The sequence below is a fragment of the Passer domesticus genome, chromosome 2 (genome assembly GCF_036417665.1).
Source record: "Passer domesticus isolate bPasDom1 chromosome 2, bPasDom1.hap1, whole genome shotgun sequence".
Lineage (NCBI taxonomy): Eukaryota > Metazoa > Chordata > Aves > Passeriformes > Passeridae > Passer > Passer domesticus.
Window position 1 is genome coordinate 64,967,954 of NC_087475.1, and position 24,347 is coordinate 64,992,300.

At 42.2% G+C, this 24,347-nt stretch overlaps 2 protein-coding genes across 9 annotated transcripts in view; one reads left to right on the top strand and one right to left on the bottom strand.

The window, feature by feature from the left end:
* The window catches only part of ATP7B (ATPase copper transporting beta), a 47,754-nt gene extending 29,155 nt beyond the window's left edge, over positions 1-18,599 (bottom strand). Inside the window, exons 1-3 of one of the 7 annotated variants that reach the window (XM_064408855.1) lie at positions 14,145-18,599; positions 4,712-4,864; positions 2,806-2,918 (exon numbers count right to left, since the gene is read on the bottom strand). Coding sequence is in view for 2 of the 7 variants with exons in the window: in XM_064408852.1 (XP_064264922.1) it covers positions 4,712-4,960 (249 nt within the window). In the remaining 5 variants the exon portion in view is untranslated. Of the gene's footprint in view, positions 1-2,805; positions 2,919-4,302; positions 4,585-4,711; positions 5,245-10,463; positions 12,422-14,144 lie in introns of those variants that run through there. The other 6 variants (XR_010356241.1, XM_064408853.1, XM_064408856.1 and 3 more) reach the window with 6 other exon arrangements.
* A 99-nt stretch (positions 18,600-18,698) lies between these two features.
* On the top strand, positions 18,699-23,815 carry ALG11 (ALG11 alpha-1,2-mannosyltransferase). 2 transcript variants are annotated; one of them, XM_064408887.1, is made up of 4 exons: positions 18,699-18,874; positions 19,777-20,007; positions 20,720-21,651; positions 23,415-23,815. In XM_064408887.1, the coding sequence occupies exons 1-4, from the start codon at positions 18,837-18,839 to the stop codon at positions 23,684-23,686; spliced, it is 1,473 nt and encodes a 490-aa protein (XP_064264957.1). In that variant the 5' UTR covers positions 18,699-18,836; the 3' UTR covers positions 23,687-23,815. The 2 variants fall into 2 exon arrangements, with proteins under 2 accessions (XP_064264957.1, XP_064264958.1); XM_064408888.1 differs by lacking the exon at positions 18,699-18,874 and adding an exon at positions 19,368-19,560.
* The last annotated feature ends 532 nt before the right edge of the window (positions 23,816-24,347 follow it).

Here is a 24,347-nt window from a genome sequence, read left to right on the forward strand (position 1 = left end):
CCCAGTGCAATCTGTGTGGCAGTCACAGAAGCTCACCCTGTGCATGTACTTTGGCTCACTGGACAAAGGTATTTTGTCTTCTGCATCCTTTGCTGAAACAGAGCACGAGTGGAGGAGATGAGCATCCTCCACTCCCTGCTTCAGTGTCTGTCTAGCCACCACTTGCAGATGAAACTCAGGAACCATCACAGGCCTTATGTCCTCCACTGTGTTCTCTCCCCCACCACTGCCTCAGTTTTCCAAGGTACCCCGTGACATAAAAGCAATTCAAATAAATCATGTAAAAAGATTAGAGGGTATTTCTTGTTATCCAGTCTTTTGAAAAACATAAAAGCAAGGACTGATTTCATTACTTCAATGCATTGTAAGCCACAGGAACTTCAAAACTTGGCCACTGCTTTTTGTTTTGCATAAAAAGCTATCCCAACATTCAGAAGAATTGGCAAAAATATTTTGTTTGCTACTTGTCAAAACCAGATGCTTATGCTCTGTAGGAAAAAATCCTTGCACACAAATTTTTAAAAGACAAGGAAAAAATAGAGAGGGGATGTGGACATAAGAAAACTAAAAAGCTCCTTTCCCTTAAAAAAAACCCAAAAACACACAAGTGCCAAAACATTGAAGAATCTACCCCCAAAACCAAGAAATGTGCACAGGTACAAATAAAGTATTTAGAAAGCCTTTAGTATTGTTTTTAACAGCTTCAAAAACACCCAGAAACAGAATAGACAGAAATACATCTATGTGTGTATTTGCAAGAAGGATGTTTCTATACCAGACAAGAGGAAAACAGCAGATTCATGTAAGGACACAAAGATGAGGCATACAGAATTGTGTCCATAATTTTCCTCAGGCACATGCTGGGTCTCAGAAAAGGGTTTCCTGATACCAGCTGACATCCACACATAAAATGGCATCTATGAGGCTGTATAGTAATTCAAAGACACTATCTACAAGTGGATCAGAAAGGCAATCACCACGAAAAATGCCCAAAAGGTGCTTGGGCGTCTCAGGCGTTGCCCCTTCTGCTTTTTTCTGCCCAGAGAGAAATATGAACAAAATCATGGAAATGCATTTGCCTGTACATCCAGAAGGGAATGTGTGAAAGAACTGGCCATAGTTACTCTTTTCCCTCCACAACAAAGGAGAATGGCTCACTTTTAAGGGCAGGTATACACCAAGTCTGTTTGCTCTACCAGCCTCATGCATATTTTTATGGTATCTATGTGAAGAATATGCAAATAATTACACATGAAACGATGCCAATTCTTTCCCTCCTTTGTTCTGCATGCAAAAGTTGGAACTGAAAGCACACAGCAGAGCAAGTCTTTACTCTGAAAGCTAAGAAACCTGACACAAAGAAGTTATGAAGCTCATTTGAACAATACAAAAAAAAATTGAAGAAACTTGAGAAATAGTTGACACAGAATCAGTAGTAGATAGAGACAGTTTTAAAGAAAGCACAAGTAGTGGCTGGAAAACACTTACATCTACAGGAGAAGCTCTGAACCAGACCCAAGATGAGTAGCAAATGTGCAGGAGTGTGACACCTGAAGCCCAAGTCCCAGCGTGAGGATTTCAAAGCAAGAAACAAGGCATGAAGAACCCTTGATGTCTCAGACAGGAACTGTTGCACTCATGCCTGTCCTGGGGCAAAGCAGGGCTTGGGAAGAGCTGGAAGGGGCAGAGGCTCATGCTCCCCTTTTGGACTGCCTCCAGCCAACAGGAAGAAGATCGTCCAACAGGAATATGCCCTAGGACTGGACAAACTTTTTGTGAAAGCATGGACATGGAGCAGGGCAGGGAGATGCTGCTGGATTGGAAGCACAAGTCTGGAGCCCTGGTTTGGTACAGAGCTCTTGGCATCACAGCATCCAGAGTTCCTGGCAGGTTCATTTGGGAAAGGCAGTCCTTGCCTATGGTCTGTATGGCTGGTGGGGGAAACCCACCCCATTGAGGGCTGCCCTTAGTGGCCTAGCACCATGCTGACCCATGGTGCCCCAAAACAGCCTCCTTCTTTTGGATATTCCCATTCAAATATGCAAAGGCTGAGAGTTCAAGCAGTGAAGGGATACATAATAAATCTGAGGAAAAACAACCGAACTCAATAAAAACCTCAAAGACACGGAAATCATGGCACTGGGCAAGACCCCCACACACGCACACACGGTGACCCATGTCTTGAGAATGGATGCAACACCATGGCTGTGAACTCAACAAGGTTTGTGCCTTCCTTGGCTGTGAAGCCACCAGCCATCCCTGGCTGAGTCCCCATGCTGTCTCCATTGCTGTGTTTCATGGTCACCTCATGGGGTGGCCTGTCACCAGGAAAGCCATCCCTCTACCCGTTTCCCCTTCCCAAGAGGTGCAGCCACCTCCAAAATGCCAGTATAACACTCCTGGCCTCTGCAGCACAAGGCTGAGGTTGTGACTGGCGCACTCCACAGCTCCCTGAGCATCACCCACACCAAGATCCAGCACAGCACTGCACCTCTCTGCTCATCCAGCAAGGCTCTCCCCCCTTCTCTGGCACTGCTCTCCTGCCCTCCTTTGCCTGGCCTGCAGGGATGGCAACTTTTACACCCTAAAACTCAAGCACCAGGCTACTCAAAGAGAGGAGAGCCGGGCAATCAGCCAGGGAAGAGATGGGGTCTGGCCCACTCAGCACCTCCCCCTCTGCTTCTCCCTGCCTGCTCATCCACAAATGCTGGAGGTCACTGCACATCTCATCCACGATGTCCTGAAGTTTTGGGCTGCTCTTTTCCCTCTACCTCTGTGGGCTGGAATCAGTTATTGCCCTCTTACCTTTGAGCGCACAAGTGCCGAAGAATTATCTTATCTGTGTTTTGGCCTCCCTGTTTCCTTCTTTCACAACTGCCTGATTCATGGCTTTGGATTCAGGCGGCAGCAGCACACAACTGAAAAGCCACAAACTAATAATTAAACGCTTCAGAAGTTTCCCAGTTTATTACAGGCAGACAGTGAACAACAAAATGAGGGCAGAGAAGCCACAAAAACATCAAAGGTCACGAGTCTTCAATATTTTGCCAGTAACAGCAGCACTCTGGCACACAGAGTAGCCAGAAATTCAATCCTCATCCTCCTTAACATTTTTCAGTGCATCTCATCAGAGCATATTGTTTAAATGTATTAGATCATCTTTCTCCCCTCATCTCCCACAGAAAGATTAACAAATGTCAGTAGCTACTATATTCAGTAACGACTTACAACACAATTTGTTATTTTTCAAACAGTTCTTGAGTCTTAAACAAGGGGAAAAACACCTTCTAAACCTGAATATCAAGATTCAATGAGATTATTACTACAAAGCAGCCTTTATAAGCCTTTTGTTTCCAAAACACTAAGTTGATTTACTAAGGCTTCTGCCAAGGGACTGCTATTTCCCACCTGGGATCAGGCTTCTCTAACAGTACAGATGATAGGGAAAGATTTAGGTAGTTGCAGCCAGTCTTACTAAAATGACACCTACACTGTAGTCAACAAACCTCAGAGACCTTAACAGGCACTTTTAAATTAAAGAGAGCTGTGTAAACTAAGTTTGGTTTATGGGAAATGGGAAAGGCTTGCTGTAAATGAAACATTTCTAATTTAGAATTAAAACAAGGCAAACCTCTTTGTGATGTTCTTCACAGCACCACTACAAGCAGCATATATATCCCAGTGAACTGAATACAGAGAAGAGACCCTTTAGAAGAACGAAGTAATTTATGTCATGACTATTTTGTAGCAAACATTTATAATACAAGAAGTAACTCAAGGTAGAAAAAGCCTTCAGGTATATTTGGTCACTTCTGGCTGTTATTTCATTCCAGTCTGACACTATTGGAGCCATTCTAAGCATACATAGTTTCAAAGAACATGAACACACAGAATCACAGAACATTCTGAGTTGGAAGGGACCCATAAAGATTACCAAGTCCAATTCTTCAGCAAATGGCTCATGCAGGAATCAAACCTACCACCTTGGCATTATTAGTACCATGCTCCAACCAACTGACCTTTGTTCTGACAGTTTATTTTCTTTAAATATTCACAATATTCACTGATCCAAACTACATTACTCCAGTGTACATATATTTTAAACAGCAAAACTCTTAAAAGAAGAAACCTCATCATGTTTCTTTCAGCATTGATCTTTCTAAGTCTCTTCATCACAGCAGTTAATCTCCAGAAATACCACAGTTATATACAATGTTGAAATTTAAAAAAAAAAAGTTGCACTGATGTATTTATCAAGAACTTCATGAGCACCCACTTACTAGATATAAATAAACTACTTACCTAAAATAAGGACCTTTTATTGTTTCTGCAATTTCTGTTACAAACTAGTATGAGCTTCTGTCAAACTACTGGAGCAACTGGAGTTCAAAAGGAGAAATACTACTACGTTTCCTTCCTGAGAATCCCCACTCTGTATTATTAGAGGTGGAGCTGAAACAATGCTCATTAGCTTCTACCGCGTAAGTCATCATTAACATCTCATTTCAAAGATTATTTTCAGAGGATCCCCAGAGGACTTTGCATTTGTACTGCTTGTTATGGGGCTGGCATCCACGCTGGGGATCGAGACAATTTAGATAAAGAAGGTTTAACCTCCTTTAATATACAACCCATGCCCAACATGCTTTGTTTTAAATTCAGCAGTTCAGAAACACCACTTCCCTCCCAACATAAACACACACACACTGACCTGCCTTTCATCTGTATTGACTTCTGTCATTCCCATGGAGTAACTCTGCAAAAGTTTCTCTTCTTTCTGCAAGTTACTGCTTGCTTTTACCGGAGACGCCGTCTTGGACTTTTCACCAATAATCAGTAGTTCAGGCACATCACAAGCTGCCTGCTGCTTACGAATAGACACCAAGGATATGTTTCTGTCATTTAAAGTAGCTAAGTAGGACAGTTCTCTTTTCATTTTATTGTCCAGTTTTCTCTCCATTATTTTTCTGGACTTTAAATATTGCAATGCCAAGAAAAAGTTCCACGAGAGCAGTTATTTGGTGTCCTACAACCACGCTTCTTTCAGCTACATTTACAACAGCTTGAAGAGTTCTGCTCGTCTAATCCATGTGCTTATTCATCAGGAAATCCCAGATGCAACCTGTGAACCTTATGTAGGCTGCTTGCTGCACTCAGCTACCTGCTCTCCCTGCCAGTTTAAATGTTTCCCACCAATTGGCATCCCTCGTGCTTTCCAAACTGCGTCCGGCACTGCTGATCTCTGCACACGGCGTTGCGGCAGGCTCAGCCAAGGCTGCCTTTCACAAGCTGCTCAAACATGACCTGTGTGCAGCAGCCAGCGTGTAACCAGCCCACACAGACAGGCACCAGCTCCTTGTGGCCTTGTGAACAATCACAGCTCCTGCACAGGGAAAACGCTGCTCCATTTCCTCCTTCTGTGAAATTACTGGGGGTTTCTTGGATAAAATGAAGTCCCTTCTAACACTGAAAATATGCCCACGATTATCTAATTAGATAAGGCTCCTAGACCAAAGGTCTTTCATTAATTCAGAGCACAAGAGCACTGATTCTTTGTACCAAGAGGGAAATCAAAAGAGTGAGTACAATACTTACACTTTCTAAAATGTACCTCTTTACTGTCAGCAAGCTTTACTAAAAGCCAGTGAACCAAACAAAATTAAATAAGCAATTAATACCAGAAAGGCAAGAAATAAAATATATTCTCCTTAAATTCTCTGGGCAACAGCAGGAACATCTAATTTAGCCAACCAGGCACATAAGCGTTACTACCACTAGAAGTGCCTTGAGCCAAGCCTGAATATATTTCTCTGGGATTGCCCAGAGCAAATTCACAGCACAATGCTAATGCAGTAAGTGGGATCTCCTGTTCCCAAGTCCACAGTAGCACAGTCCACTTCTGAAGGCACTGCTGAACAGGGCCGTGCATTTATGCATTTATAAGATTTATAAAATACAACAGATGTTATTATTTATTTATCAGCAATTTCCACCCTCCCTGCCTGTGCAGTGACATCACTGCACATGCAAGCCTTAAAAAATTGTTTTAAATTTAATCAGAATCTCTTGAACTTGCTGGAAAAAGTAACCTAGGCATAGGTTAGCACACAGGGTCAAAACCTTAGCATATCTCTGTCGTGTTGTGAAAACCTGAGGGATGAATGACAGACACCTGACAAAAGAATTAGTACAATATTTATAATTTCTATAATGTGCCTCTTTGCCATCAGCTAGCTTTACCAAAATGCAATGACAGGACAAATTCAGATTCTTCTTACTTCTGAAGGCAGAGGTACACCCCTCACACCCCTGTCACACAGAGACTGGTCCAGAAAGCCACTGCACAGGACATTAGCATCCCAGCTTGTCTCCCTGTCATAACTTCCCCACAACTATGGACCCTCATTTCTTGGGAAAGGAAGGTCTTCTGCCAGGGAAGTGAAACTTCAAATACTGCTGCAGCACTATTCTGCATTATTGTCTTAATATAAAAAGTCTGTGATAGTATTAAACTTTTTTAAAGGGCTATTTTGAAAACATTTTGAGGAATAGCCCTTCTAAAGGAAATTACTACAAAGTGTCTGTGTTTGTTCTGCATTTATCAAACACTTTACTGAAAAATAAAATTGTGCTAAAGGTGAAATAATTTCAGGAATTACTGATTTTAACTGGTTTTGAAATAAGCAATTGAAAATTTTACAGTTTGACTTATGTGAAAAATTTCAGTAAAGTGTGTTTAAATACCACTGCTAAGTCTACATACTAAATGCATATATAAAGTTAAAAATTAACATTCATCCTTCTGAAAGAAAACAGGCCTCTCATCCCAAAGCAAAGATATTCAGAAATACAGCTCTGTGTTCTAATTCCAAACAATAGCAATTTCAAATTCTTGATTTTCTAAGGGAATAGGAATTCTAGTTTCTGACCATCAATAAAGCATATATTTGATCCACTCATCTCTGACAGTATCTTGGCTATTAAAAATATCCCAAACCCTACTGAGCATGTTTCTGTAGGTAAGTAACATTCAAAACTATGAAAAACACTGTAAAAACAACTCAAGGAATTTTTTCTTCATTTCAGGGTCACCAGTAAAGCTCAGCTGAGACTGACAGAATAACAATATCTTGAATAAATACCTTCTCTCCAATTCCCCTCAATCACCCTTCCCGCCCCCCAACTTCTCAGCAACCCTAAGATAAAAAGCTGTTTGTTTCTAATAACAATGGAGAGAAATTCTTGCTTAATGCCCCACAGTCCTTTGCCTTCAGCAGTATTCCTGAATACTGATTTGGAGATAGAGAAGAAACACATGAAATTGTGCTTTGAGCACATTCAGTTTACAAGATATTTATTCACATTAAAAAGAAGGATTTGGCTGGGGGGGAAAAAAAAGTCTTGCTATAGTTCTTCAGACAAAAGGGACATAAGATAAATTTAAACCACTTTACGTACCTAATTTAGCTGTGGGCTGGAACAGAGCAGTGGCAAAAGAAACCCGTGCAGTTGACAGTCTTGAACAGCTCTTGGAGAAGAGGCTCCAGTCACAAAGCAGAAACCACTGAGAATCTTTTAACACAAAGTAATTCCTATTTACATTAATACACAGGACTGAAAGCTCAGAGGTTCTGCCCCAGTTCAATCACTGCACAACTCTCTTATGGCTCAGGAGACACTTTAGGAAGGGATCCAATATTGGCATCTCAAGGCTGGCAACATCTGCCAGGGAAGTGAAGCAGATGCTTGGAATTAACCTCTGCGATTGGTTGCTGCTGCTGCACTCCAACAGACTGCTACTGGTTTCCAAATTATTTTCTCCATGCCATCTCAATCAATTGCCCCTTTAGAGTCTAAGCTAATTGTGTCAGCTGCAGACTGAGGGTGAGCATTTTACTTTAGGCTGAAATAGGAAAGGCAATAATGCCCTTCTCAGTACCACTCTGATTTAAGGCTGGACTTGGCAGAGCTTAGGATTTTCACCAGGAGGAATCATTCTGGCTTGATAGTATGAAATTCAGATGGCAAACAGAAAACATGCCTGCTGCCTTTGCAGCTTTCTGCTAGTGTTTGGCAACGGTGTTTGCATTTTCAAGTCAGAAAACACAGGACATTCCAAGAAAATTAAATCCCTTTGATTTAAAGGCTCAAAGCTGATCAAACATGGGTTTTCCCCTTTATTTTACCTGCATTATCAGACTACATGATAAACATACAAGAACAATGTGTTCTCATATAAATTTTGTTTCCCAGGTGCATTTATCCTTGGCTTTATAGGATACCCTGGCCTGCATCTAATCCCTCTGCTTCTGTAACCAAAGAAAGGATAAATAGTCTTAACAATGCCTTGAAAGATGAGATGCTTGGGTTGAAGGAAAAAAATGGGAACTGGGAGGTTAGGGGTTCATATTTCTTTAATCTCTGTGGGGAAAAAGAATAAAAAACAAAGTTCAGTGAGAAGGAGCACATGCGTTGGCTGTAGTTCACCAGGCACAAAGTGCTGCCCACTTTAGGAGCAGAAACACTGCAGGAGGTTGATGTATCATTCCAAGAGAGGCATGAAACAAAGGGTGGAACAGCACAGAGATGTTGTAGTCATGCCCTGTTTAAGACAGTGCAGCTAACAGGAACTAAGCCACAGGAATGACTGAAATGGTGAGCAAAAGCTGACCCTTGCTTCACTAACTCAAAATACATATTACTTTTCATGCCTCTGCACATGCTAACAGAATAAAACCTGTACATGCTTTAAACATGGAATGACATCAACTTTAACTTTTGCCTTTTTCCCCTCCCTCAAAGAAAACAATATAGATACAGCTTAAGTGGAGCAGGAGGCTAAAGGAGACTCCACCTTTGTGCATGCCTAAGAAGTAGGATTTGAACACTTGGCTATACTGGAAATTTAAAAAACAGTCTTGTATTTGTGACCATAATTTAGCCCAATAGAGGCATTTGTCAATTTAATGTCTTTGTCACCAGCTGTATTATTCATATTTTGTGTACTCACACATGCTTCTCAGATGGTGTATTTATCACCAGCAATCCAGTAACAATCTGCATTTCTGTTGATCAGTAAATGACACTATCTTGGCCATGAGAGTTATTGGATGCCACCAGACTTCAGATCTGGCTGCAAAGGCTCATTGGGCACAACCGGACTTACAGTGAATTGCGCTGTTTGTGCATCTGTAACCATGATGCTTCTCACTGAGCACACCTGGACTGCATTTCTCATGCTTCGAGCTGAATTGGCTATCACTCAGCTGTCCCAAGCCCCTGTGATACCTGAGATCCAGCTGGACTGAAAGGGGGTCATTTTGTGCCAAATCTCCTTCCTCTTAACACAACAGAAAAGTTAGCCTTACTCTTAAGACAACAATCCATCAGACAGACAAGAGGAACCAGTTCAGTTATGTGCACTTCATGTCAGTGCAAAGAGGGATGTATTGGCATTAATACATCACCCTAGAAATCCAGTCTGCCTTTGAATGTTAATCATTTTCCTGCTCTCCTCTTCAGACATCATTTTAAACCACCACAATCATGCAATCATCACAAAATACAATCATACAATCATCACCAAAATACAATGAAGCATCCAAACAATGACACGAGGCTAAACCACAAGTCATATTTGACAGTATTTTGAGTTATTCCTAATTTGTCTTCAGGGCGCAGTCAGCTAAAATGTTTGAATTTCCCCCCCCCCCCCCCCCTTTCCCAATCTTAGCAGAGTTAGATTTTATTTGGTTTTAACATATACAATTCATCTGCAGGAAATGGAGCATTTAGTTAAAAAAAAAAAAGGAGAAGGGGGAAGTAAAGTAAAAACTCACAGTAACATCACAAACAGCAGTGCTGGCAACTCACAGGTATCAACAAATTGCTTAAACATTGCTTGAGAGTGAACCTGGGAAACACCAAGCCCTTGTGTGAAACAACTATTTCTCCTCTGTCAGGGCCCTCTTTATATGAAAAGGGAAGTAGTCAGTGAAGGTATCCACTGTCTCTTCAAACAAATCCCTGTGTTTGCTCCACAATCATTTTTCAGTCATTCTAAGCAACTCAAGCCTCCCATTTCCCCCACGAATCAATCAGTCACACCTGAAAGTCCAGTGGAAGCTCAGTCATACTCAAGCTACAGAACTATGTCCTTCATTCTCCTAACTGACATACTTCTTACTGAACACAAAAAAAAGGGCCATACCTCATTTTTATTGAAGAAATAACAAAACTGTCTCTTTACTGACATTTGCACCTAGTTTTGAGCCACAAAATCAGAAAGTACTCTTTGGCCACAGTCATAAGAAAACTGGCAGCAACCAAATAAACAAGTGTTTCTATAGCATAAATGGTATAGATATTTATTTTTACAGATGAAGAAGCATGATCATTATTTCTCACATTACAAGGCAAAAAGGAAACTAAAAAAACTGAAAGACAAGGAAAAAAATTCCTACCTGCTATGAATTAAAATTGCTTAAGAGTTGATGACCTAATTTCAAATCAAATCTGCTCAGACTTTGGCTTCAGTTTTTCAGGAAGCAGACTCAATCTTCTCCAAATATTTAAAAAAGGTTTGTTTGCTCGAAACCAGCAAAACTCAACGAAGTCCCTTGTTTGTAAGAGGGCCCCAAAACGCGTACTGATCTTTCTCATTCCACAGCTTTTCGTGTGATCACAAATTGTGTGGACTTGGTACTTTGTCTGCTTTTAGAAGTGTTGGTTTCATTATGATGATTTCTGTTATCTGTTTATACTGCAGAAATTTGTTTTCAAGACCTGGAAACCATGAGGCCAATCTTATTATCACACAAAAAGGCACACCTTTTGGGTCAAGGTTTAAGTGCAAAGAACAATTGCAACTGGCATGAATTAATTTGAGTCAGGATTTCCACTACTGCTTATGCTCCAAGCAGTTTAAGAAGGCTGGCAGAACTTGTCAGGCAGTGCCACAACAAACCCTTGATTTTTACTTATGTGTTTCCAACTTAATTTTCTGATCTTGTCTATGATTTGCTCTTGCTCAAAGCTGTTTTTGTCTCACAAAGTTTGTGCAAAAGCTTTTTAGAATTCCATGCAGAGAAAAGGGACCTGCATTTTACCCATTTTAACTAGAATATTTAAAATACAACTCGAGAATAGGTAATATTACAAAAGTAACAATTTTAAAAGACTAATTTAAGAAAACAGAAAGCACTATTTCTTGTAAACTAATATTTGCTGTCCACATTTAGAAATAATCAGTGCTACTTCTGCTTAAAATTTGTAAGTTTCTCAGTATTTGTTACAGCATTTTAAAAATATCTCCTACACTTACTTTGATTATATAAAGTGATAAGTCTCTGAATTGTGATTTAAGTAAATAAGAGGATTGATTTTTTTAAATATTATTTTTTTTCCCAAAGTAAGCAGCCATTCACCCTGTAGCAGGTAAACTAATAGGATGAGGCACCTGGGACTATGTAAACAGCAAAAAAGCACATCATATTTGTACACAATACTGAAAAAGAAAAGAAAAAAAACCCCAAAAAACCAAAAAACCAAAAACAAACAGAACACAAATCAGAAACTGGTAACTCTGATTAAGCTTGTATTTCAGGTTCTATGGCCAGTCAACCACTCAGTCTCTGAATTAAATAAAAAGACAAAACAGTATCTTGTGTTTGCATTACAGATGCCACATATAAAATACAAACATACTGTCTTTGTTAGGGCAGGCTAGATATGTAAAGGCAAAACCAAATTCAGTTTCTGTCAACAATGATTTCTGTTTACCTCAGACTGGCAGGATTCACCTACATACACAGAGAGGAGTTTCCAGAAATCCCCAAATCCCTAAATAAGCTTGAAAGCTGCACTCCTCACCACAGCACCTGGGCTCCTCCAACACAGTGCTGTGAGCAAAATCCTGTCTGCTTTCTCAGTGGTCCAGGCAAAATTCTGTCTGGGAAGAAGAGCTTCCACTTTTTGTTTGGTTATTTTACTTCCTTTTTCCCTGCTCTCTCTGTGGACTGGTTGCAATTATTGGGTAGAAAAATGCAAGGCAGTGTTAGAGCCCTCTCTGTGGTCTCCCTCTTGCAGAGAGCGCAATCTCTCAGGTCACCCTGTGCCACAGAGCTCAGGTCCAGCCCCACCAGGCTGGCACGAGAGCCCTTCTCACCTGCCTTCCACTTCCTGCCCTTTTGGACTGTGCCACGTGCTGTCAAGACAAGGTGACTGTCCTTCCATGAGCGAGCAACCCACAGCACTGCTCACACGCCTCTGAGCTCAGCATCACTATTGTATTTGCAGGGACCTCGTGGCAGGAAGGAATGATAAATCTGACTCCATGTTCTCAGAAGGCTAATTTATTATTTTATGATACTATATTATATTAAAAGAATAGTATACTATACTATACTACAGAATACAGAAAGGATACTTAGAGAATGCTAAAAAGATAATAATGAAAACTCGTGACTCTCTCCAGAGTCCCAACACAGCTTGGCACTGATTGGCCATTGAGTCAAAATAATTCACACCAGAAACAAATGAAACAATCACCTGTTGGGAAACAATCTCCAACCACATTCCAAAGGACCAAAACACAGGAGAATCAAATGAGATAAAAATTGTTTTCCTTTTCTCTGAGGCTTCTCGGCTCCCCAGGAGAAAAATCCTGGGCAAAGGGATTTTTCATAAAATGTGAATGCCACACATCACCACACTTACAGTGGGAATGAAGGGACACAAGGGCCAGCAGCCAGGACCTCCCCAAATACAGGGCTGCCCTTAGGTGCATTTTTCTTCTTAATTTAGAGAGGGAAGAAGATGTGCCAGCTCTCTGGCTGATCTGCTCTGCCACAAGCAGGCAAGAAGCAAGGAGGGGAACCTCTGCTGAGAACATGGAGGAGAGGCTTTTCTGTTTCCAGTTGTCAAAGTTCAAAATTGTACCATATGTGAGCTGCTGTTTAGCGAACTTACATTTCTACAAAAGTCCTGTCAATTATTTGCTGTCCAGGGCTAAGAACTATACAACAGGTCTAATATCTCCCATAAACTTACTCCCATAAGCAAGAGCCAGTTTCTATCAGTGGAAAAAACATACTTCAAATAACTATGAAAGTTACGTAGAACTTGCCTGCATAAAGACATACTGATTCACTGCAGAGCCTTACAGAAACTAAGAAGGGAAATTAAAAAAAAAAAAAAAGAAAATATATTTGCTGTCATTGTTTTTTGTTTTTTTTAATTTTATGTTTTCTTGGTTCTTTGTGCTGGAACACCCGATAATTCCCTATTGAATAATGTCACTGGCAGCTTACACTAATTCAGTAAGAATTCAGGTACAAATGTCAGAACTAAAGCAACAGTCAGGGATGAAAGGATCAACACAGGAAACTGCTGCTAATTTTATGCAGTCTCTTCAATACAAACAGTTGCTTTCAAGAACATCCAAGGGACATGGTAATACAGAGTAAACCTCTTTCTGTTTACAAGTATAAAAAATACTGTAATATAAATAAATAATAAATAAATAAAATATGTCAAATATTTAACACCTGGATTGAAATACAGTTAAAATCCTGGTTTCAAATGCAGACATGTTGTCTCAGGCTGTTTCCTGTGACATACACACTGCCTCATCACGACTCAGACTCACTGTAAAAACAGCATTCATTTATTGCATGAGGACACAGGGGAAACTGGAGACATCTGACTCCTAAAGAAAGAGCTCCTGGGAGCCTGAGGCTGTGAGAAAAAGAAAACACAAAAAGGCTTTCTAACTCTGAAACTCAGTTTATTCAGCTCTCAGCAATACTCTCATTTCCAGAGGTCACGTCAGTCTGTTCTCCAGGCAAAGAAGGTTTCTTCCAAGAACACGTTTAGCCAAAACCAATGCATTCCACAGCTCAGCATAAAAAAAGGTACCAACCTTGGGAGTTGCTGAGCAACCATCTGAGATTTATTAACTCAATTCCTGGAAAGCATAGATGTTAGCCATGGAAAATCAGGCTTGATTCATTTACCATTCCCTCCTGGTACCTCTGCTTATTGAAAGAAAAGGTAGTGCAGCAGGGAACTACTTTTAAGCAGCCCTGGTTTGCTCCCTGAAAGAGAATCTTTGATTGAATCTACTTCATGGGAAAATCACCAACCTTTCAAGCCTTCTTCATCCTTGGAATAGAAATAAGTCAGAGGAGGTGATGAGGCACAGTATCCACAACTCTCATGCCTGGACTAGCCAAACAGTCTCTTCCAACTCCCTTCTGTCCTGCTCTGCAGGCAGTTTCTGGCTCCTTTCTCCCTTCTAATCAGCGCCAAGGAGCCAGACACGAGCACAGAATGCAAATCCTGCTTCATCCTGGCTCTATGTGAAACAACTTGGATTTTCATTCAAATTGCACTTTTCCTTGCTTCCTGAAATAGGCAGAGAGGCACAAACAAACACATGTGGCAAAATGCACTTAGAACAAACCAGTGGAGTGGACAGGTTATGTTCTAAAACTTTTAAAGTTTGAAAAGGGAAGCACTTCACTCAATAAAAAAATTCACTCTGAAGTTTTACAGCTCCTTGAGGACTTTCATAATTGATCAGAGCAGGAGTTAAGGTATGATGGTGAAAGAGGTGGTCTTTCATTATCCCCTTCATGTTCTAATTAGGCACAGATGGCCACAGATATATTATTATCTACCTGCAGATAGGAGAATGAAAGCAAAAAGGGCTTGGGTCTGCTATCACAGACCCAAAATTTTGCCCTCAAAAATGGTCACTAGCTCCTCAAGAATCAAAAGCTTCTACCTGTAAAAGCTGCAATTTAAGATGAGTCCAAATGTTCTTTTGCAAGCTCAGTGATGTTATCATTAGGGGTACATCATTTGCCATCTCGTTTCTGCCAGTGCTCTAAGTTGCTTGAAAACGTGTCCTTCAGCCACCCTAAAAAATGGCAGATGTTTAGAATTCATGGGAGTTTAAAACACTGTCACAATCTACAGGAACTGATTTGTTTTCCTTCATGGTCCTTACCCAGCGGGGACAATTTGTGTGCAAATAATCTTCTGTTAATGAAAAGATATGGGTTTAACCTGTATAAATTGCCTGGTGATACAAATAAACATGCTTTATGGGCTCTCCTATAAATATAGCTTGTAGATCCACGTTGCTTAATTCTTCATTGCTTCTGCCAAAAAAACCCAGAGGAGCTTTTGCTCACATGAACACCTATGCCCTAGAACATGTAACTAAGAATTAAGAATGTCAGTGAAAAAGAAATTACTACAATTCATTATATTTTCATTATTACAAGATATCAGTAAAAACAATGCCACAGTGTTTTTCCCTAGGTATATCAATGCCACAATTTCTTATCTATGCTTGGGTTTTGCTACACAAATATTTAGCATAGAACTGGTGCAACTTTATTTCTGCTCCTGTTACTATGCAATGAAGAGCAAATGCACTGTAACGTTCAACAGCCTATCACAAGACACATACAAAAGTGAAAAAACTTACTCTGTATATGAATGATCTGAGATTCCGCCTACTAAAAACAGTCCCAGGCATTTTCACGGCTCAGACAGCAGCCCTGAACAAGAGACTTGGTGCTACACAGTGAATATTTCTGAAAGTAACTAACTGTACAAGTATAACAGACCACATGACTGTCATATGAATATCCTTGCACAATATTAATCCAGTCTCTTTCTATTTTACTTGCCAGTGGTTTCATCTTAAGTTATTCATACATGGACTACTCAACAACAATGAGAGTTAAAAAAATATGCTTTAAAACTGTCTCAAATGTGTTGCAGGCATGGGGAGAAAACACAGTGAGTGGACTCTGCTACTTATTCTAAACACTCTTCACTTTAAAAGGCCCATTTGCATGGGCTTTTTTAGAGTAAGGAGCTTAATAACAAAAGCAATTAAAATAGGACCAAAAAAGCTTACAGAGGCAACAAAAGATTAAAAACTTGGTACATCTCTGGGAAGATGAAAACAAAACTGATTTCATAACAAGGCTAGTTTACTTTTGCTGGCATGTCAGCCTTGTGCAATTTCTACAGTTTTGAATAGTATTCTCACTGCTGGAGTGGGAGCACCACAGAGAGCTCATCAGTGCTCCTGCCAAAGTTCTTGTCAGTACCCTAAATGCATGCATGCAATATCCTCTGCTACATATGAATGAAGGTGGGGAAGTCGTGAAGTGTCGATGACTCAATTAATTAGCTTGTGTTGGACGTTCACACATTAAAGGTAAGCTTTGCAGTCTGCAAGTCTGTCAGCACACGGGTTTCATATTGCTCACATCAGCAGCTGAAGACTTTGTGAATAATGAAAAGCTAACAGAAGAACTTTGAAAGTATTAATACATCTGTTTTTAATTACCACTAGAGGGACTAAGAAAAAAAATGAAACGACCAAGAAGATTAAGAGCGTGAGACAATTTTTCTGTGAGGAAAGGCTGAGGGGACTGGGATTGTTCAAGCCTTGACAAAGCTTGACAAGGCCTTCAGTGTGTGAAGGTAGGGTGAAAAGAGGAGCTTGGCTCTTTTCACTGGGTCCAGTGACAGGACCAGAGGCGCTGGGCACAAACTGAGACATGGAAAGTTCCCTCTGAACATCAGGAAACACTTATTCGTTGTGAGGGTGACCAAGGACTGGCACATGTTACACAGGGAGGTTGTGCAACGTCCATCCTTGGAGGTATTGTCTGGACTCAGTCCTAGACAATCGCCCTCATTAATTAGTCTTCTTGCTTCCAGGAACTCTTCACCATTATTACTTAAGTCTCATCTTAATTAAGCTGTGACCTGCTGTCCTTCAGCTTCTTAAAGACTTGGTATAAGATTGATACCTTCCAAGGGAGTGACCATGGACTCCTTTCCAAGTCAGTGGGGAGAAGCATTTTCTTATCTGAAATAGTCTGGACTTCCTGTTCCCTAGAATAACTTGCCTCTTCCTTTGAACTCTGAACTCAGACAATAATCTTCAATAGCTGAAGAAAGGTGTTTGGAGTTCAGAGATGTAAATCCAGCAGAGATCTATTCTGTAAACACTCCACATGCTTTTAAGGCAGCTGCTCTGTCAGGAAAGAGGAAAAAGATTAAGGGAAAGAAACCAATATCTGCTGCATCCTCTTTATGAAAGCTGCTGGTTCAGAAATGAAGTGTTAGGCCATGCTTGCTGGACATCCCACAGACCTCCTCCAAATTACCTGCTTACATAGAGACGTCCTGGTAAAACCTACAGTCAGTGGTACTTAGGGCAGTCAAAATATTTAAATAAAAACATCAGTAAAACAACCAATACATTTCTGAGTTTCCACATTTCCAGTTCCACCCCCCAGGCAGAGTCATTCTAAATGGAAAACTCAATTCAGGCAGGTCAGAACCAAATAACAATCATCTAAGCTAGACTTTTCTCACTCCCACTAGAGCAGAGCCTTTTTCTCTCTGCTTCTGGTTATAGCAGTGGCCACATAAATTAATGATTCATCATTTTTCAACCTGCACTCTTCTCATGAAGAAGACACAGGATGACTTTCGCAAACATCCCTAACACCTACAAGACCTCAAAATACAGAGGTGACTAGAACATGAATTAGATCATGCTGACCTCAAAGAGCCTGAAGGATCACGGGTTCTGGAAAGGTCTTGTTTAAAGAAACAAGGTTTGAAACTCCCTCAAATTTTGGGCAGCTTCAACTCTGCAAGAGACTGAAGAATGAATTCTCTGGATCCAACTTCCCACATAAAGCATTTTATTATTTTAAAATGGAGAAGGTGGTGGGAGGAAAAGAAGCGTGTAGAAATGTTTTGGATTGTTCTGTCAAAGTCTCTGTTAATCGAGAGAGTCTGATAGTTTGACCCAACGCTCCCCAGGACCCCAGAGATCAGGGTGAGTTTCTTATGTTGCTCCAAGGATGACATTTTAGGAACATGAAGTCTTGACGTGGACTGACACATCTTTAGTAGTATTTTGAAAAACCAGCACCATTCAGTCTTATGGCTACACTGACCCTCTGGTCTGTGCATATACTCTCCAATCAAGACAAAACAGGCCAAAAAGCATGTAAGACAGAGATAACCTCAGTGGTACCTGTCCCCATGATCGTGTTCATGGGATCCTTTTGGAGACAGTGCCAGGCGCAGCCTGTGTTGGACACCCTGCCCTCGGCCTCACAACATTAACCTGCCCACAGCCGCTGGCAGCTCCCGTTCCATCATGAGGGATTCACTGACAAGCAGGAGCTTACGGCAGGGCTGAAAGCCAGGACACCGGGCTCATCGAGGACATCCTCTCTGGGCAACGACAAGGGCCAGCACTTACACCGGCAAAGCCTGGGGGAGTGTGGGACACACAGAAGAAACTTCGTGTCCTCGGGAGGCCTCCGCCTCCTCACAGCGCCCTCCCTTCCATCCTGCCCAAGGAATCCGAGCACGTCACTTGAGGAGGACGCAGCGCAATCCAAGGAGCAGCACGCGCTCTGCCTGACTGAACCGTGCCGGGAATGCGCTGCCATCCGCTCTCTTCCGGCATCCCTGGGAAAAACACCCCGTGTAGCGGCACAGGGCCCCGCCCAACAACCCACGGCGCTGCCCGCCTTCCACGGGGTGGGTGCAGGCTCTGTGTTTGCTGGGTGGGGCCAGGGCGAGGAGGAGGCGGGAAAGGAGGAGGAGAAGAAGGAGGAGGAGGAGGAGGAGAAGAAGAAGAAGAAGAAGGCAGCGGCGGTGCCGTCCCCGCCCCTCACGGGGCGCTGCCAGCCGGGAGCCGCAGCCCGGCTGCTCCCGCCCCGCCGGCCGGGAACCTCCCTTTCCGCCGGGAAGGCGACGCAGCGCTGCCCAAGATGGTGGCGGGCGGGCTGTGCCTGTGCGGGCTCCTCAGGTAGCGGGGCGCGGGGGCGGCGCGTCCTGGCGGCGGGCAGGGCGGGCGGGAGGCGGCCCCGGCCTGGCCCGGCCCGGCCGCGCTGCCCCGGGGCGGCCCCTGCCCGGCTCCGCGCTGTGCCGCGGGCTCGGATGGGTTAATGTGCTTTTCCGCCGCTCCCGGCCCCAAGTGAAAGTGCTTCCTTGTGTGTCAGTCGCGGATCGCTCCTTCAGGAAACGGGAGCGGCTGAGGAAACGCTGTTTGTCGCAAGGCTTAGCGGAGGAACAGACGCTGTCCCTGTGAGGCTCCTGCGCCGGGAAACCTCCCGCTGCAGGGTCAGCAGAGCTGTCAGGGAGGCGGTGCACTGCCCTGACAGTGACTGAGAGCAGGGCAGACAGCTCTCGGCACAGAGGGACTGCTCTGGGCTGCTCGGGACAGCTGGCATCGCTGCTCCTGCCTCCGGAGAGTGGGAGGTGCGGGTGGGAGTAGGAGATGCCTGGCCCCAGTAACCCGACACCAAAGCAGTTCACAGTAGAGCGAGCCAAACAGGAGATTGGGTGGAAAAAAAACTCTTTAAAAATCTATTTGGAAGTCACTCTGCTGGCTGTGTATTGCCAGGTTGCTAAGGGCATGCAACTTTTACAAAGTGCATGTGGAGATAGATAACGCATGTAGGGCATGAATAAACAATAATAAATGATTGAAAGGTAACAGCAGGGGAAAAGAGCTCTTCAGAAAATAATGCAGAGTAGTGATTTTATTTCTGTAATTGTCAGTCATACACAGTGAGGATTTCTGAGATTAGAAGAGCTCAAGAAGTTGTCAAACTCCTGTAGCTCTCTTTTCAAGTCCTTCTTGCTCAATGCCAAACACAGTAATTCTTTAAAGCAATTACGTATTTTAAAATTTCTGGCTTGTTTCAGATTGCTGTGCTCATTGTTACTCCCTGCATTATTTCTAAGTGGAATTTTGTGCATCTGCTTGGTGGTACTGCTGTGGGGAGTACGGCTCTGGATACAAAGGAAGAAAGAGTTGAGCTCAGCAGGAAGAGATGGGAAGCGGCCGCTGCTGGTGGCCTTTTTTCACCCGTATTGCAATGCAGGAGGTGGAGGGGAGAGAGTCTTGTGGTGTGCCATAAGAACGCTCCAGAAAAAGTAAGCATATGTGTTTATCAAACACCATATTTCATTCTCAGCTTCTGTTGCTATTCTCTATGCATGTGTTGGCATTTTACATATTTAAGTAGGTGTCATTAATCTACAGGTGTTACGTTTTATTTTACATCTGAGTTTCATGTGTGTGCGTTTTACTTCATCCCTTTAGATTTTGATGTTTCCTGCTGTGGCTCCTCTCACTTTTTTCCTTTCTTTCTTTGAGAAAACCTCTTCTTCTTTCTCAGTTTTCCACTAGAGGTATGGAACTTTGTATAGTCATAACTCCTCAGTAGATAACTGATAACATCTTTATATTTGCCTCTTGGTACAGGAGGCAAAACAAATTAATACCTAAAGTGGACTTAACAAGGGCACATCCATTGATTTGCCATTATTTGCATTTTGCTCATTTTGTGCACTACACAGATATCTCCGAATGTAGAGTAAGGAGTTCTGAAGTTTGTAGAATAATACTGAGCTCATTTTATGTTTTACTCAAAATATTCCCCAAATTCTCAGCCGTATGTTTTTCTGCAGATCAGAAGAAACCTGTGGAAGTATAAGGAGAAGTATTATTTAGTTAAAATAATTTCTGGACCAAACATTTGTTCTCACATTCTTCTTGAGTACTTTTAAGTGGATTATATTTTAGTTTCTTGCTGAAAAATACGAAGAGAGGAATATATGAAATTCTTTTTCTTTATTCTTACAGGTACAGAAATGTAACGTGTGTTGTTTACACTGGTGATAGAGATGCCACTGGAGAAGAAATAGTAGAAGGCGCTTTCAGAAGATTCAATATTAAGTTAATCCATCCTGTGAAGTTTGTATTTCTAGAAAAACGCTTCCTTGTGGAAGCTTCTCTTTATCCTCACTTCACTTTGCTGGGACAAAGTTTAGGATCATTGTTCCTTGGCTGGGAAGCTCTTCTAAAGTGTGCTCCTGATATTTATATTGACTCAATGGGTTATGCCTTCACAATTCCCCTCTTCAAGTACCTGGGAGGTTGTCGCGTTGGCTGCTACGTCCATTATCCCACTATCAGCACGGATATGCTCTCTGTCGTGAGGAACCAGGACACCAGGTTTAACAATGCTGCCTTCATTACAAGCAGTCCTCTCTTCAGCAAATTTAAACTTGTCTACTACTACTTCTTTGCTTTCATGTACGGATTGGTTGGTTCCTGCAGTGATGTGGTCATGGTGAATTCTTCTTGGACACTGAATCACATCCTTTCCCTCTGGAGAACTGGGGCTTGCACTAGTGTTGTGTATCCACCGTGCGACGTTCAGGCTTTCCTGGATATTCCACTGGAAGTGGAAAAGAGCACCAGTGAATATTCCATTGTTTCTGTCAGCCAGTTCAGGCCTGAAAAAGATCATCCTTTGCAAATCAGAGCCTTTGCTAAATTGCTGAAAGAGAAGAGAGTGGGGCAGCAGCCATCCCTGAAGCTGATCTTAATCGGCGGCTGTCGTAACCAGCAAGATGAAGAGCGTGTAAATAACCTGAAACGCCTGTGTGAAGAGCTGGGAGTTGGTGATGATGTGGTGTTCAGGATTAACATTCCCTTTGAGGAGCTGAAGAGACACCTGGCCGAGGCCACCATCGGCCTGCACACCATGTGGAATGAGCACTTTGGGATAGGTCAGTACTTCTCCTGAGTGTCCAGCTGCTTGTCCCTCGGTGTCTAAGCACAGAGGTCTGCATGCCAAGCAGGTGTCCAGCTCCTGTTCCCGTTGGAGGCAGTGTGGCTGCCGTAAAGCCTGCAGGACCAGTGCAGATGTGGTGCAGATGATGCACCACTAGGTGCTACTGTAGTGCAAGCTGAAGTGCTGTAGTCGTAGGCTGTTAATTCTGTGCATCCTCTGGTCACATAACACAAAGCTAGTCCCATCTGTGCTGTCCAGGATGTCCTGCTGACCTCCAGCTGTCACCCTGCAAGTCATGGGTCACCCTGTTTTCCTTGGGTTAGGTTTGCCAACCTTCCACAGCTTCAAGAGGCTGCAGGTGCTTCTCTTCCAGCACCTTAAATTGTGCCCTGGAGGCTCCACTGACTGCAAGGGGAGCTTAGAGACAGTTCATGTGTAGACATCCATATTAGAGATTTTGGTTGTGTTTCACCTGCCTCAAATGCCACTTGAAATGTCCAGTGTATGTCATGGCACTCCAGCTGTTGTTTCAGGGCTGCAGGTCTCCCACAGATCCTGTCTGCTACAAATAAGCCCCGTGTAGATGCCACCAGGTACCTTTGGTCATCTCATTGCATTAGGCATCTCTGCTGAGGCAAATGGATGAAGCCCTTAAATTGGTGGGTGTAGCATGGAGCAGAATGTCAGAGAGGAGCTGGGACCCAGAATTAAGGTATGGAGCTTGGTATATTTGGATTAGATTAGTCCTCACCTTGAAAGGGAGTGCCAGATTGCCCATCTGTTGTAAATCTCCAGCAACCAGGTAAGTTAGTAGCCAAGAAGATGGATGCCATACTCTGCTATAATGTGACTAACTTGCAGCTGATGTCTTCAGACTTCAGTAGAAAACAGGTTAAGTATCAGGAGTAGTAGTTTATGGTCTGTAGGAGCTTGGTATAAAAACAATTTGACACTGAAGCATCTCTCAGAAGGACCAGCAAAATATTGGAAACTATGTCTTCTCTCTTTTTTTCTCCCACAAAACATTTTAGTTAATTTTTTAAAGCGATATAATCACACTATGATTTTGAATTTGAGCAGGATTTAACCTTCATCTAACAGGCTTTTTATGTGTAAAAAAAATATTCCAAAATTTTGGAGCACTAATTATAGTAGGCAATGTTTGAGCTGAGGGAATTGATAACAATCAAATCACAACTGAGAAGAATCAGCATTTCTGAGGTCTGTTCTGGAACCATGGAGGAGAATTGAAGTTGCTGTGTGCATAATACTTTGTTCCTATCTCACAGCTTTTGGCTGAGGAAAGCTTACTGATTCCCATTTCATTAAAATTTCTTCCATCAAAAATTCAGATAACAATTTTTACTAGTGTCTTGCTGAGTTGTCAGAAGCTATTAAGATTTGTTCATCTGCAAAATACTGAACTTCTGAATATTTTCTGTTTGAAATATGCATAGTCAACTTTTTTCTCAGTATCTTTCCAAACATTTAAAATCAGGTATGTTACAAGACACACAACCAGTTATATCTGATATCTTATTTCAATTTTATGTGTTTAAGAGTGTGTCATTTCAGTCCTTAAAACTGAAAAATTTAAATTAGTGTTTCTTATGGGACCATTTTCACTGTATTTTTCCAGCTGATTTGGAATGGCAGTCTGTAGTGAATTTTACCACTGTTTTAACTTTCCAGTGTTTTAGAGAAGGTAAAAGCAGACAATGTGCAGGCTCATATCAGCATTTTTTGTCTCTCTTACAGGAGTAGTTGAATGTATGGCAGCTGGCACAGTTATCCTGGCTCACAATTCTGGTGGTCCCAAACTGGACATCGTGTTACCCCATGAAGGATGTGTTACAGGCTTCCTAGCAGAAGATGAGGACAGTTATGCTGAGACAATGGCTTACATCTTCTCTTTGTCTCCTGAGAAAAGACTGGGGATCAGAGAGAACGCTCGTCGCTCTGTGCACAGGTTTTCTGACCAGCATTTTGAAGACACATTCCTGTTATCTATGGAGCCATTATTTAAATGAGTGTATAGAAGTAAAAATGAACATGAGTAAAATTAACTTTTTATATTTGACTGTGTGGCACATGTAAATATATCTAAGCTATGATCCCTTGGTTCCATTCAATAAAAAGGTTGTTTTTCTTTCTGTCAAGCTGTCTGCTTTATGTAACAGAGACTTTTCTTTTTCTGGGAAAGAAATGCTTCTGTGTTAACTACGTGAGAGTTTGGTGCACTTAAAAGCTGTCTGGATTCACAAACCATAATGGTGCTTCAGTAACAGAACTATATCAAGAAGTTCTTTTATTTATCAGGAACCTCTTTTATTTAATGAATATTTTCAGTCTTCACCTGTTTCATTGCTCTATTTTGAAGTCAGCATTTTTGTTTTATAGCCTTTGTACCCAAAATTCTTTTTCCCCCAGAATCTACAGTATGCCTGTATTTGGCACTGGTGAGGCTGCACCTCAAATCTGGTGATCAGTTTTGGGCCCCTCAGTTCAGGAAGGGTGATGAGGTGCTGGAGCATGTCCAGAGAAGGGCAACAGAGCTGGGGAAGGGTCTGGAGAACAAGTCCTGTGAGGAGCATCTGAGGGAGCTGGGGCTGTTTAGCCTGGAGAAAAGGAGGCTCAGGGGGGACCTTATCACTTTCTGCACCTGCCTGAAAGGGGGGTAGAACCAGGTGG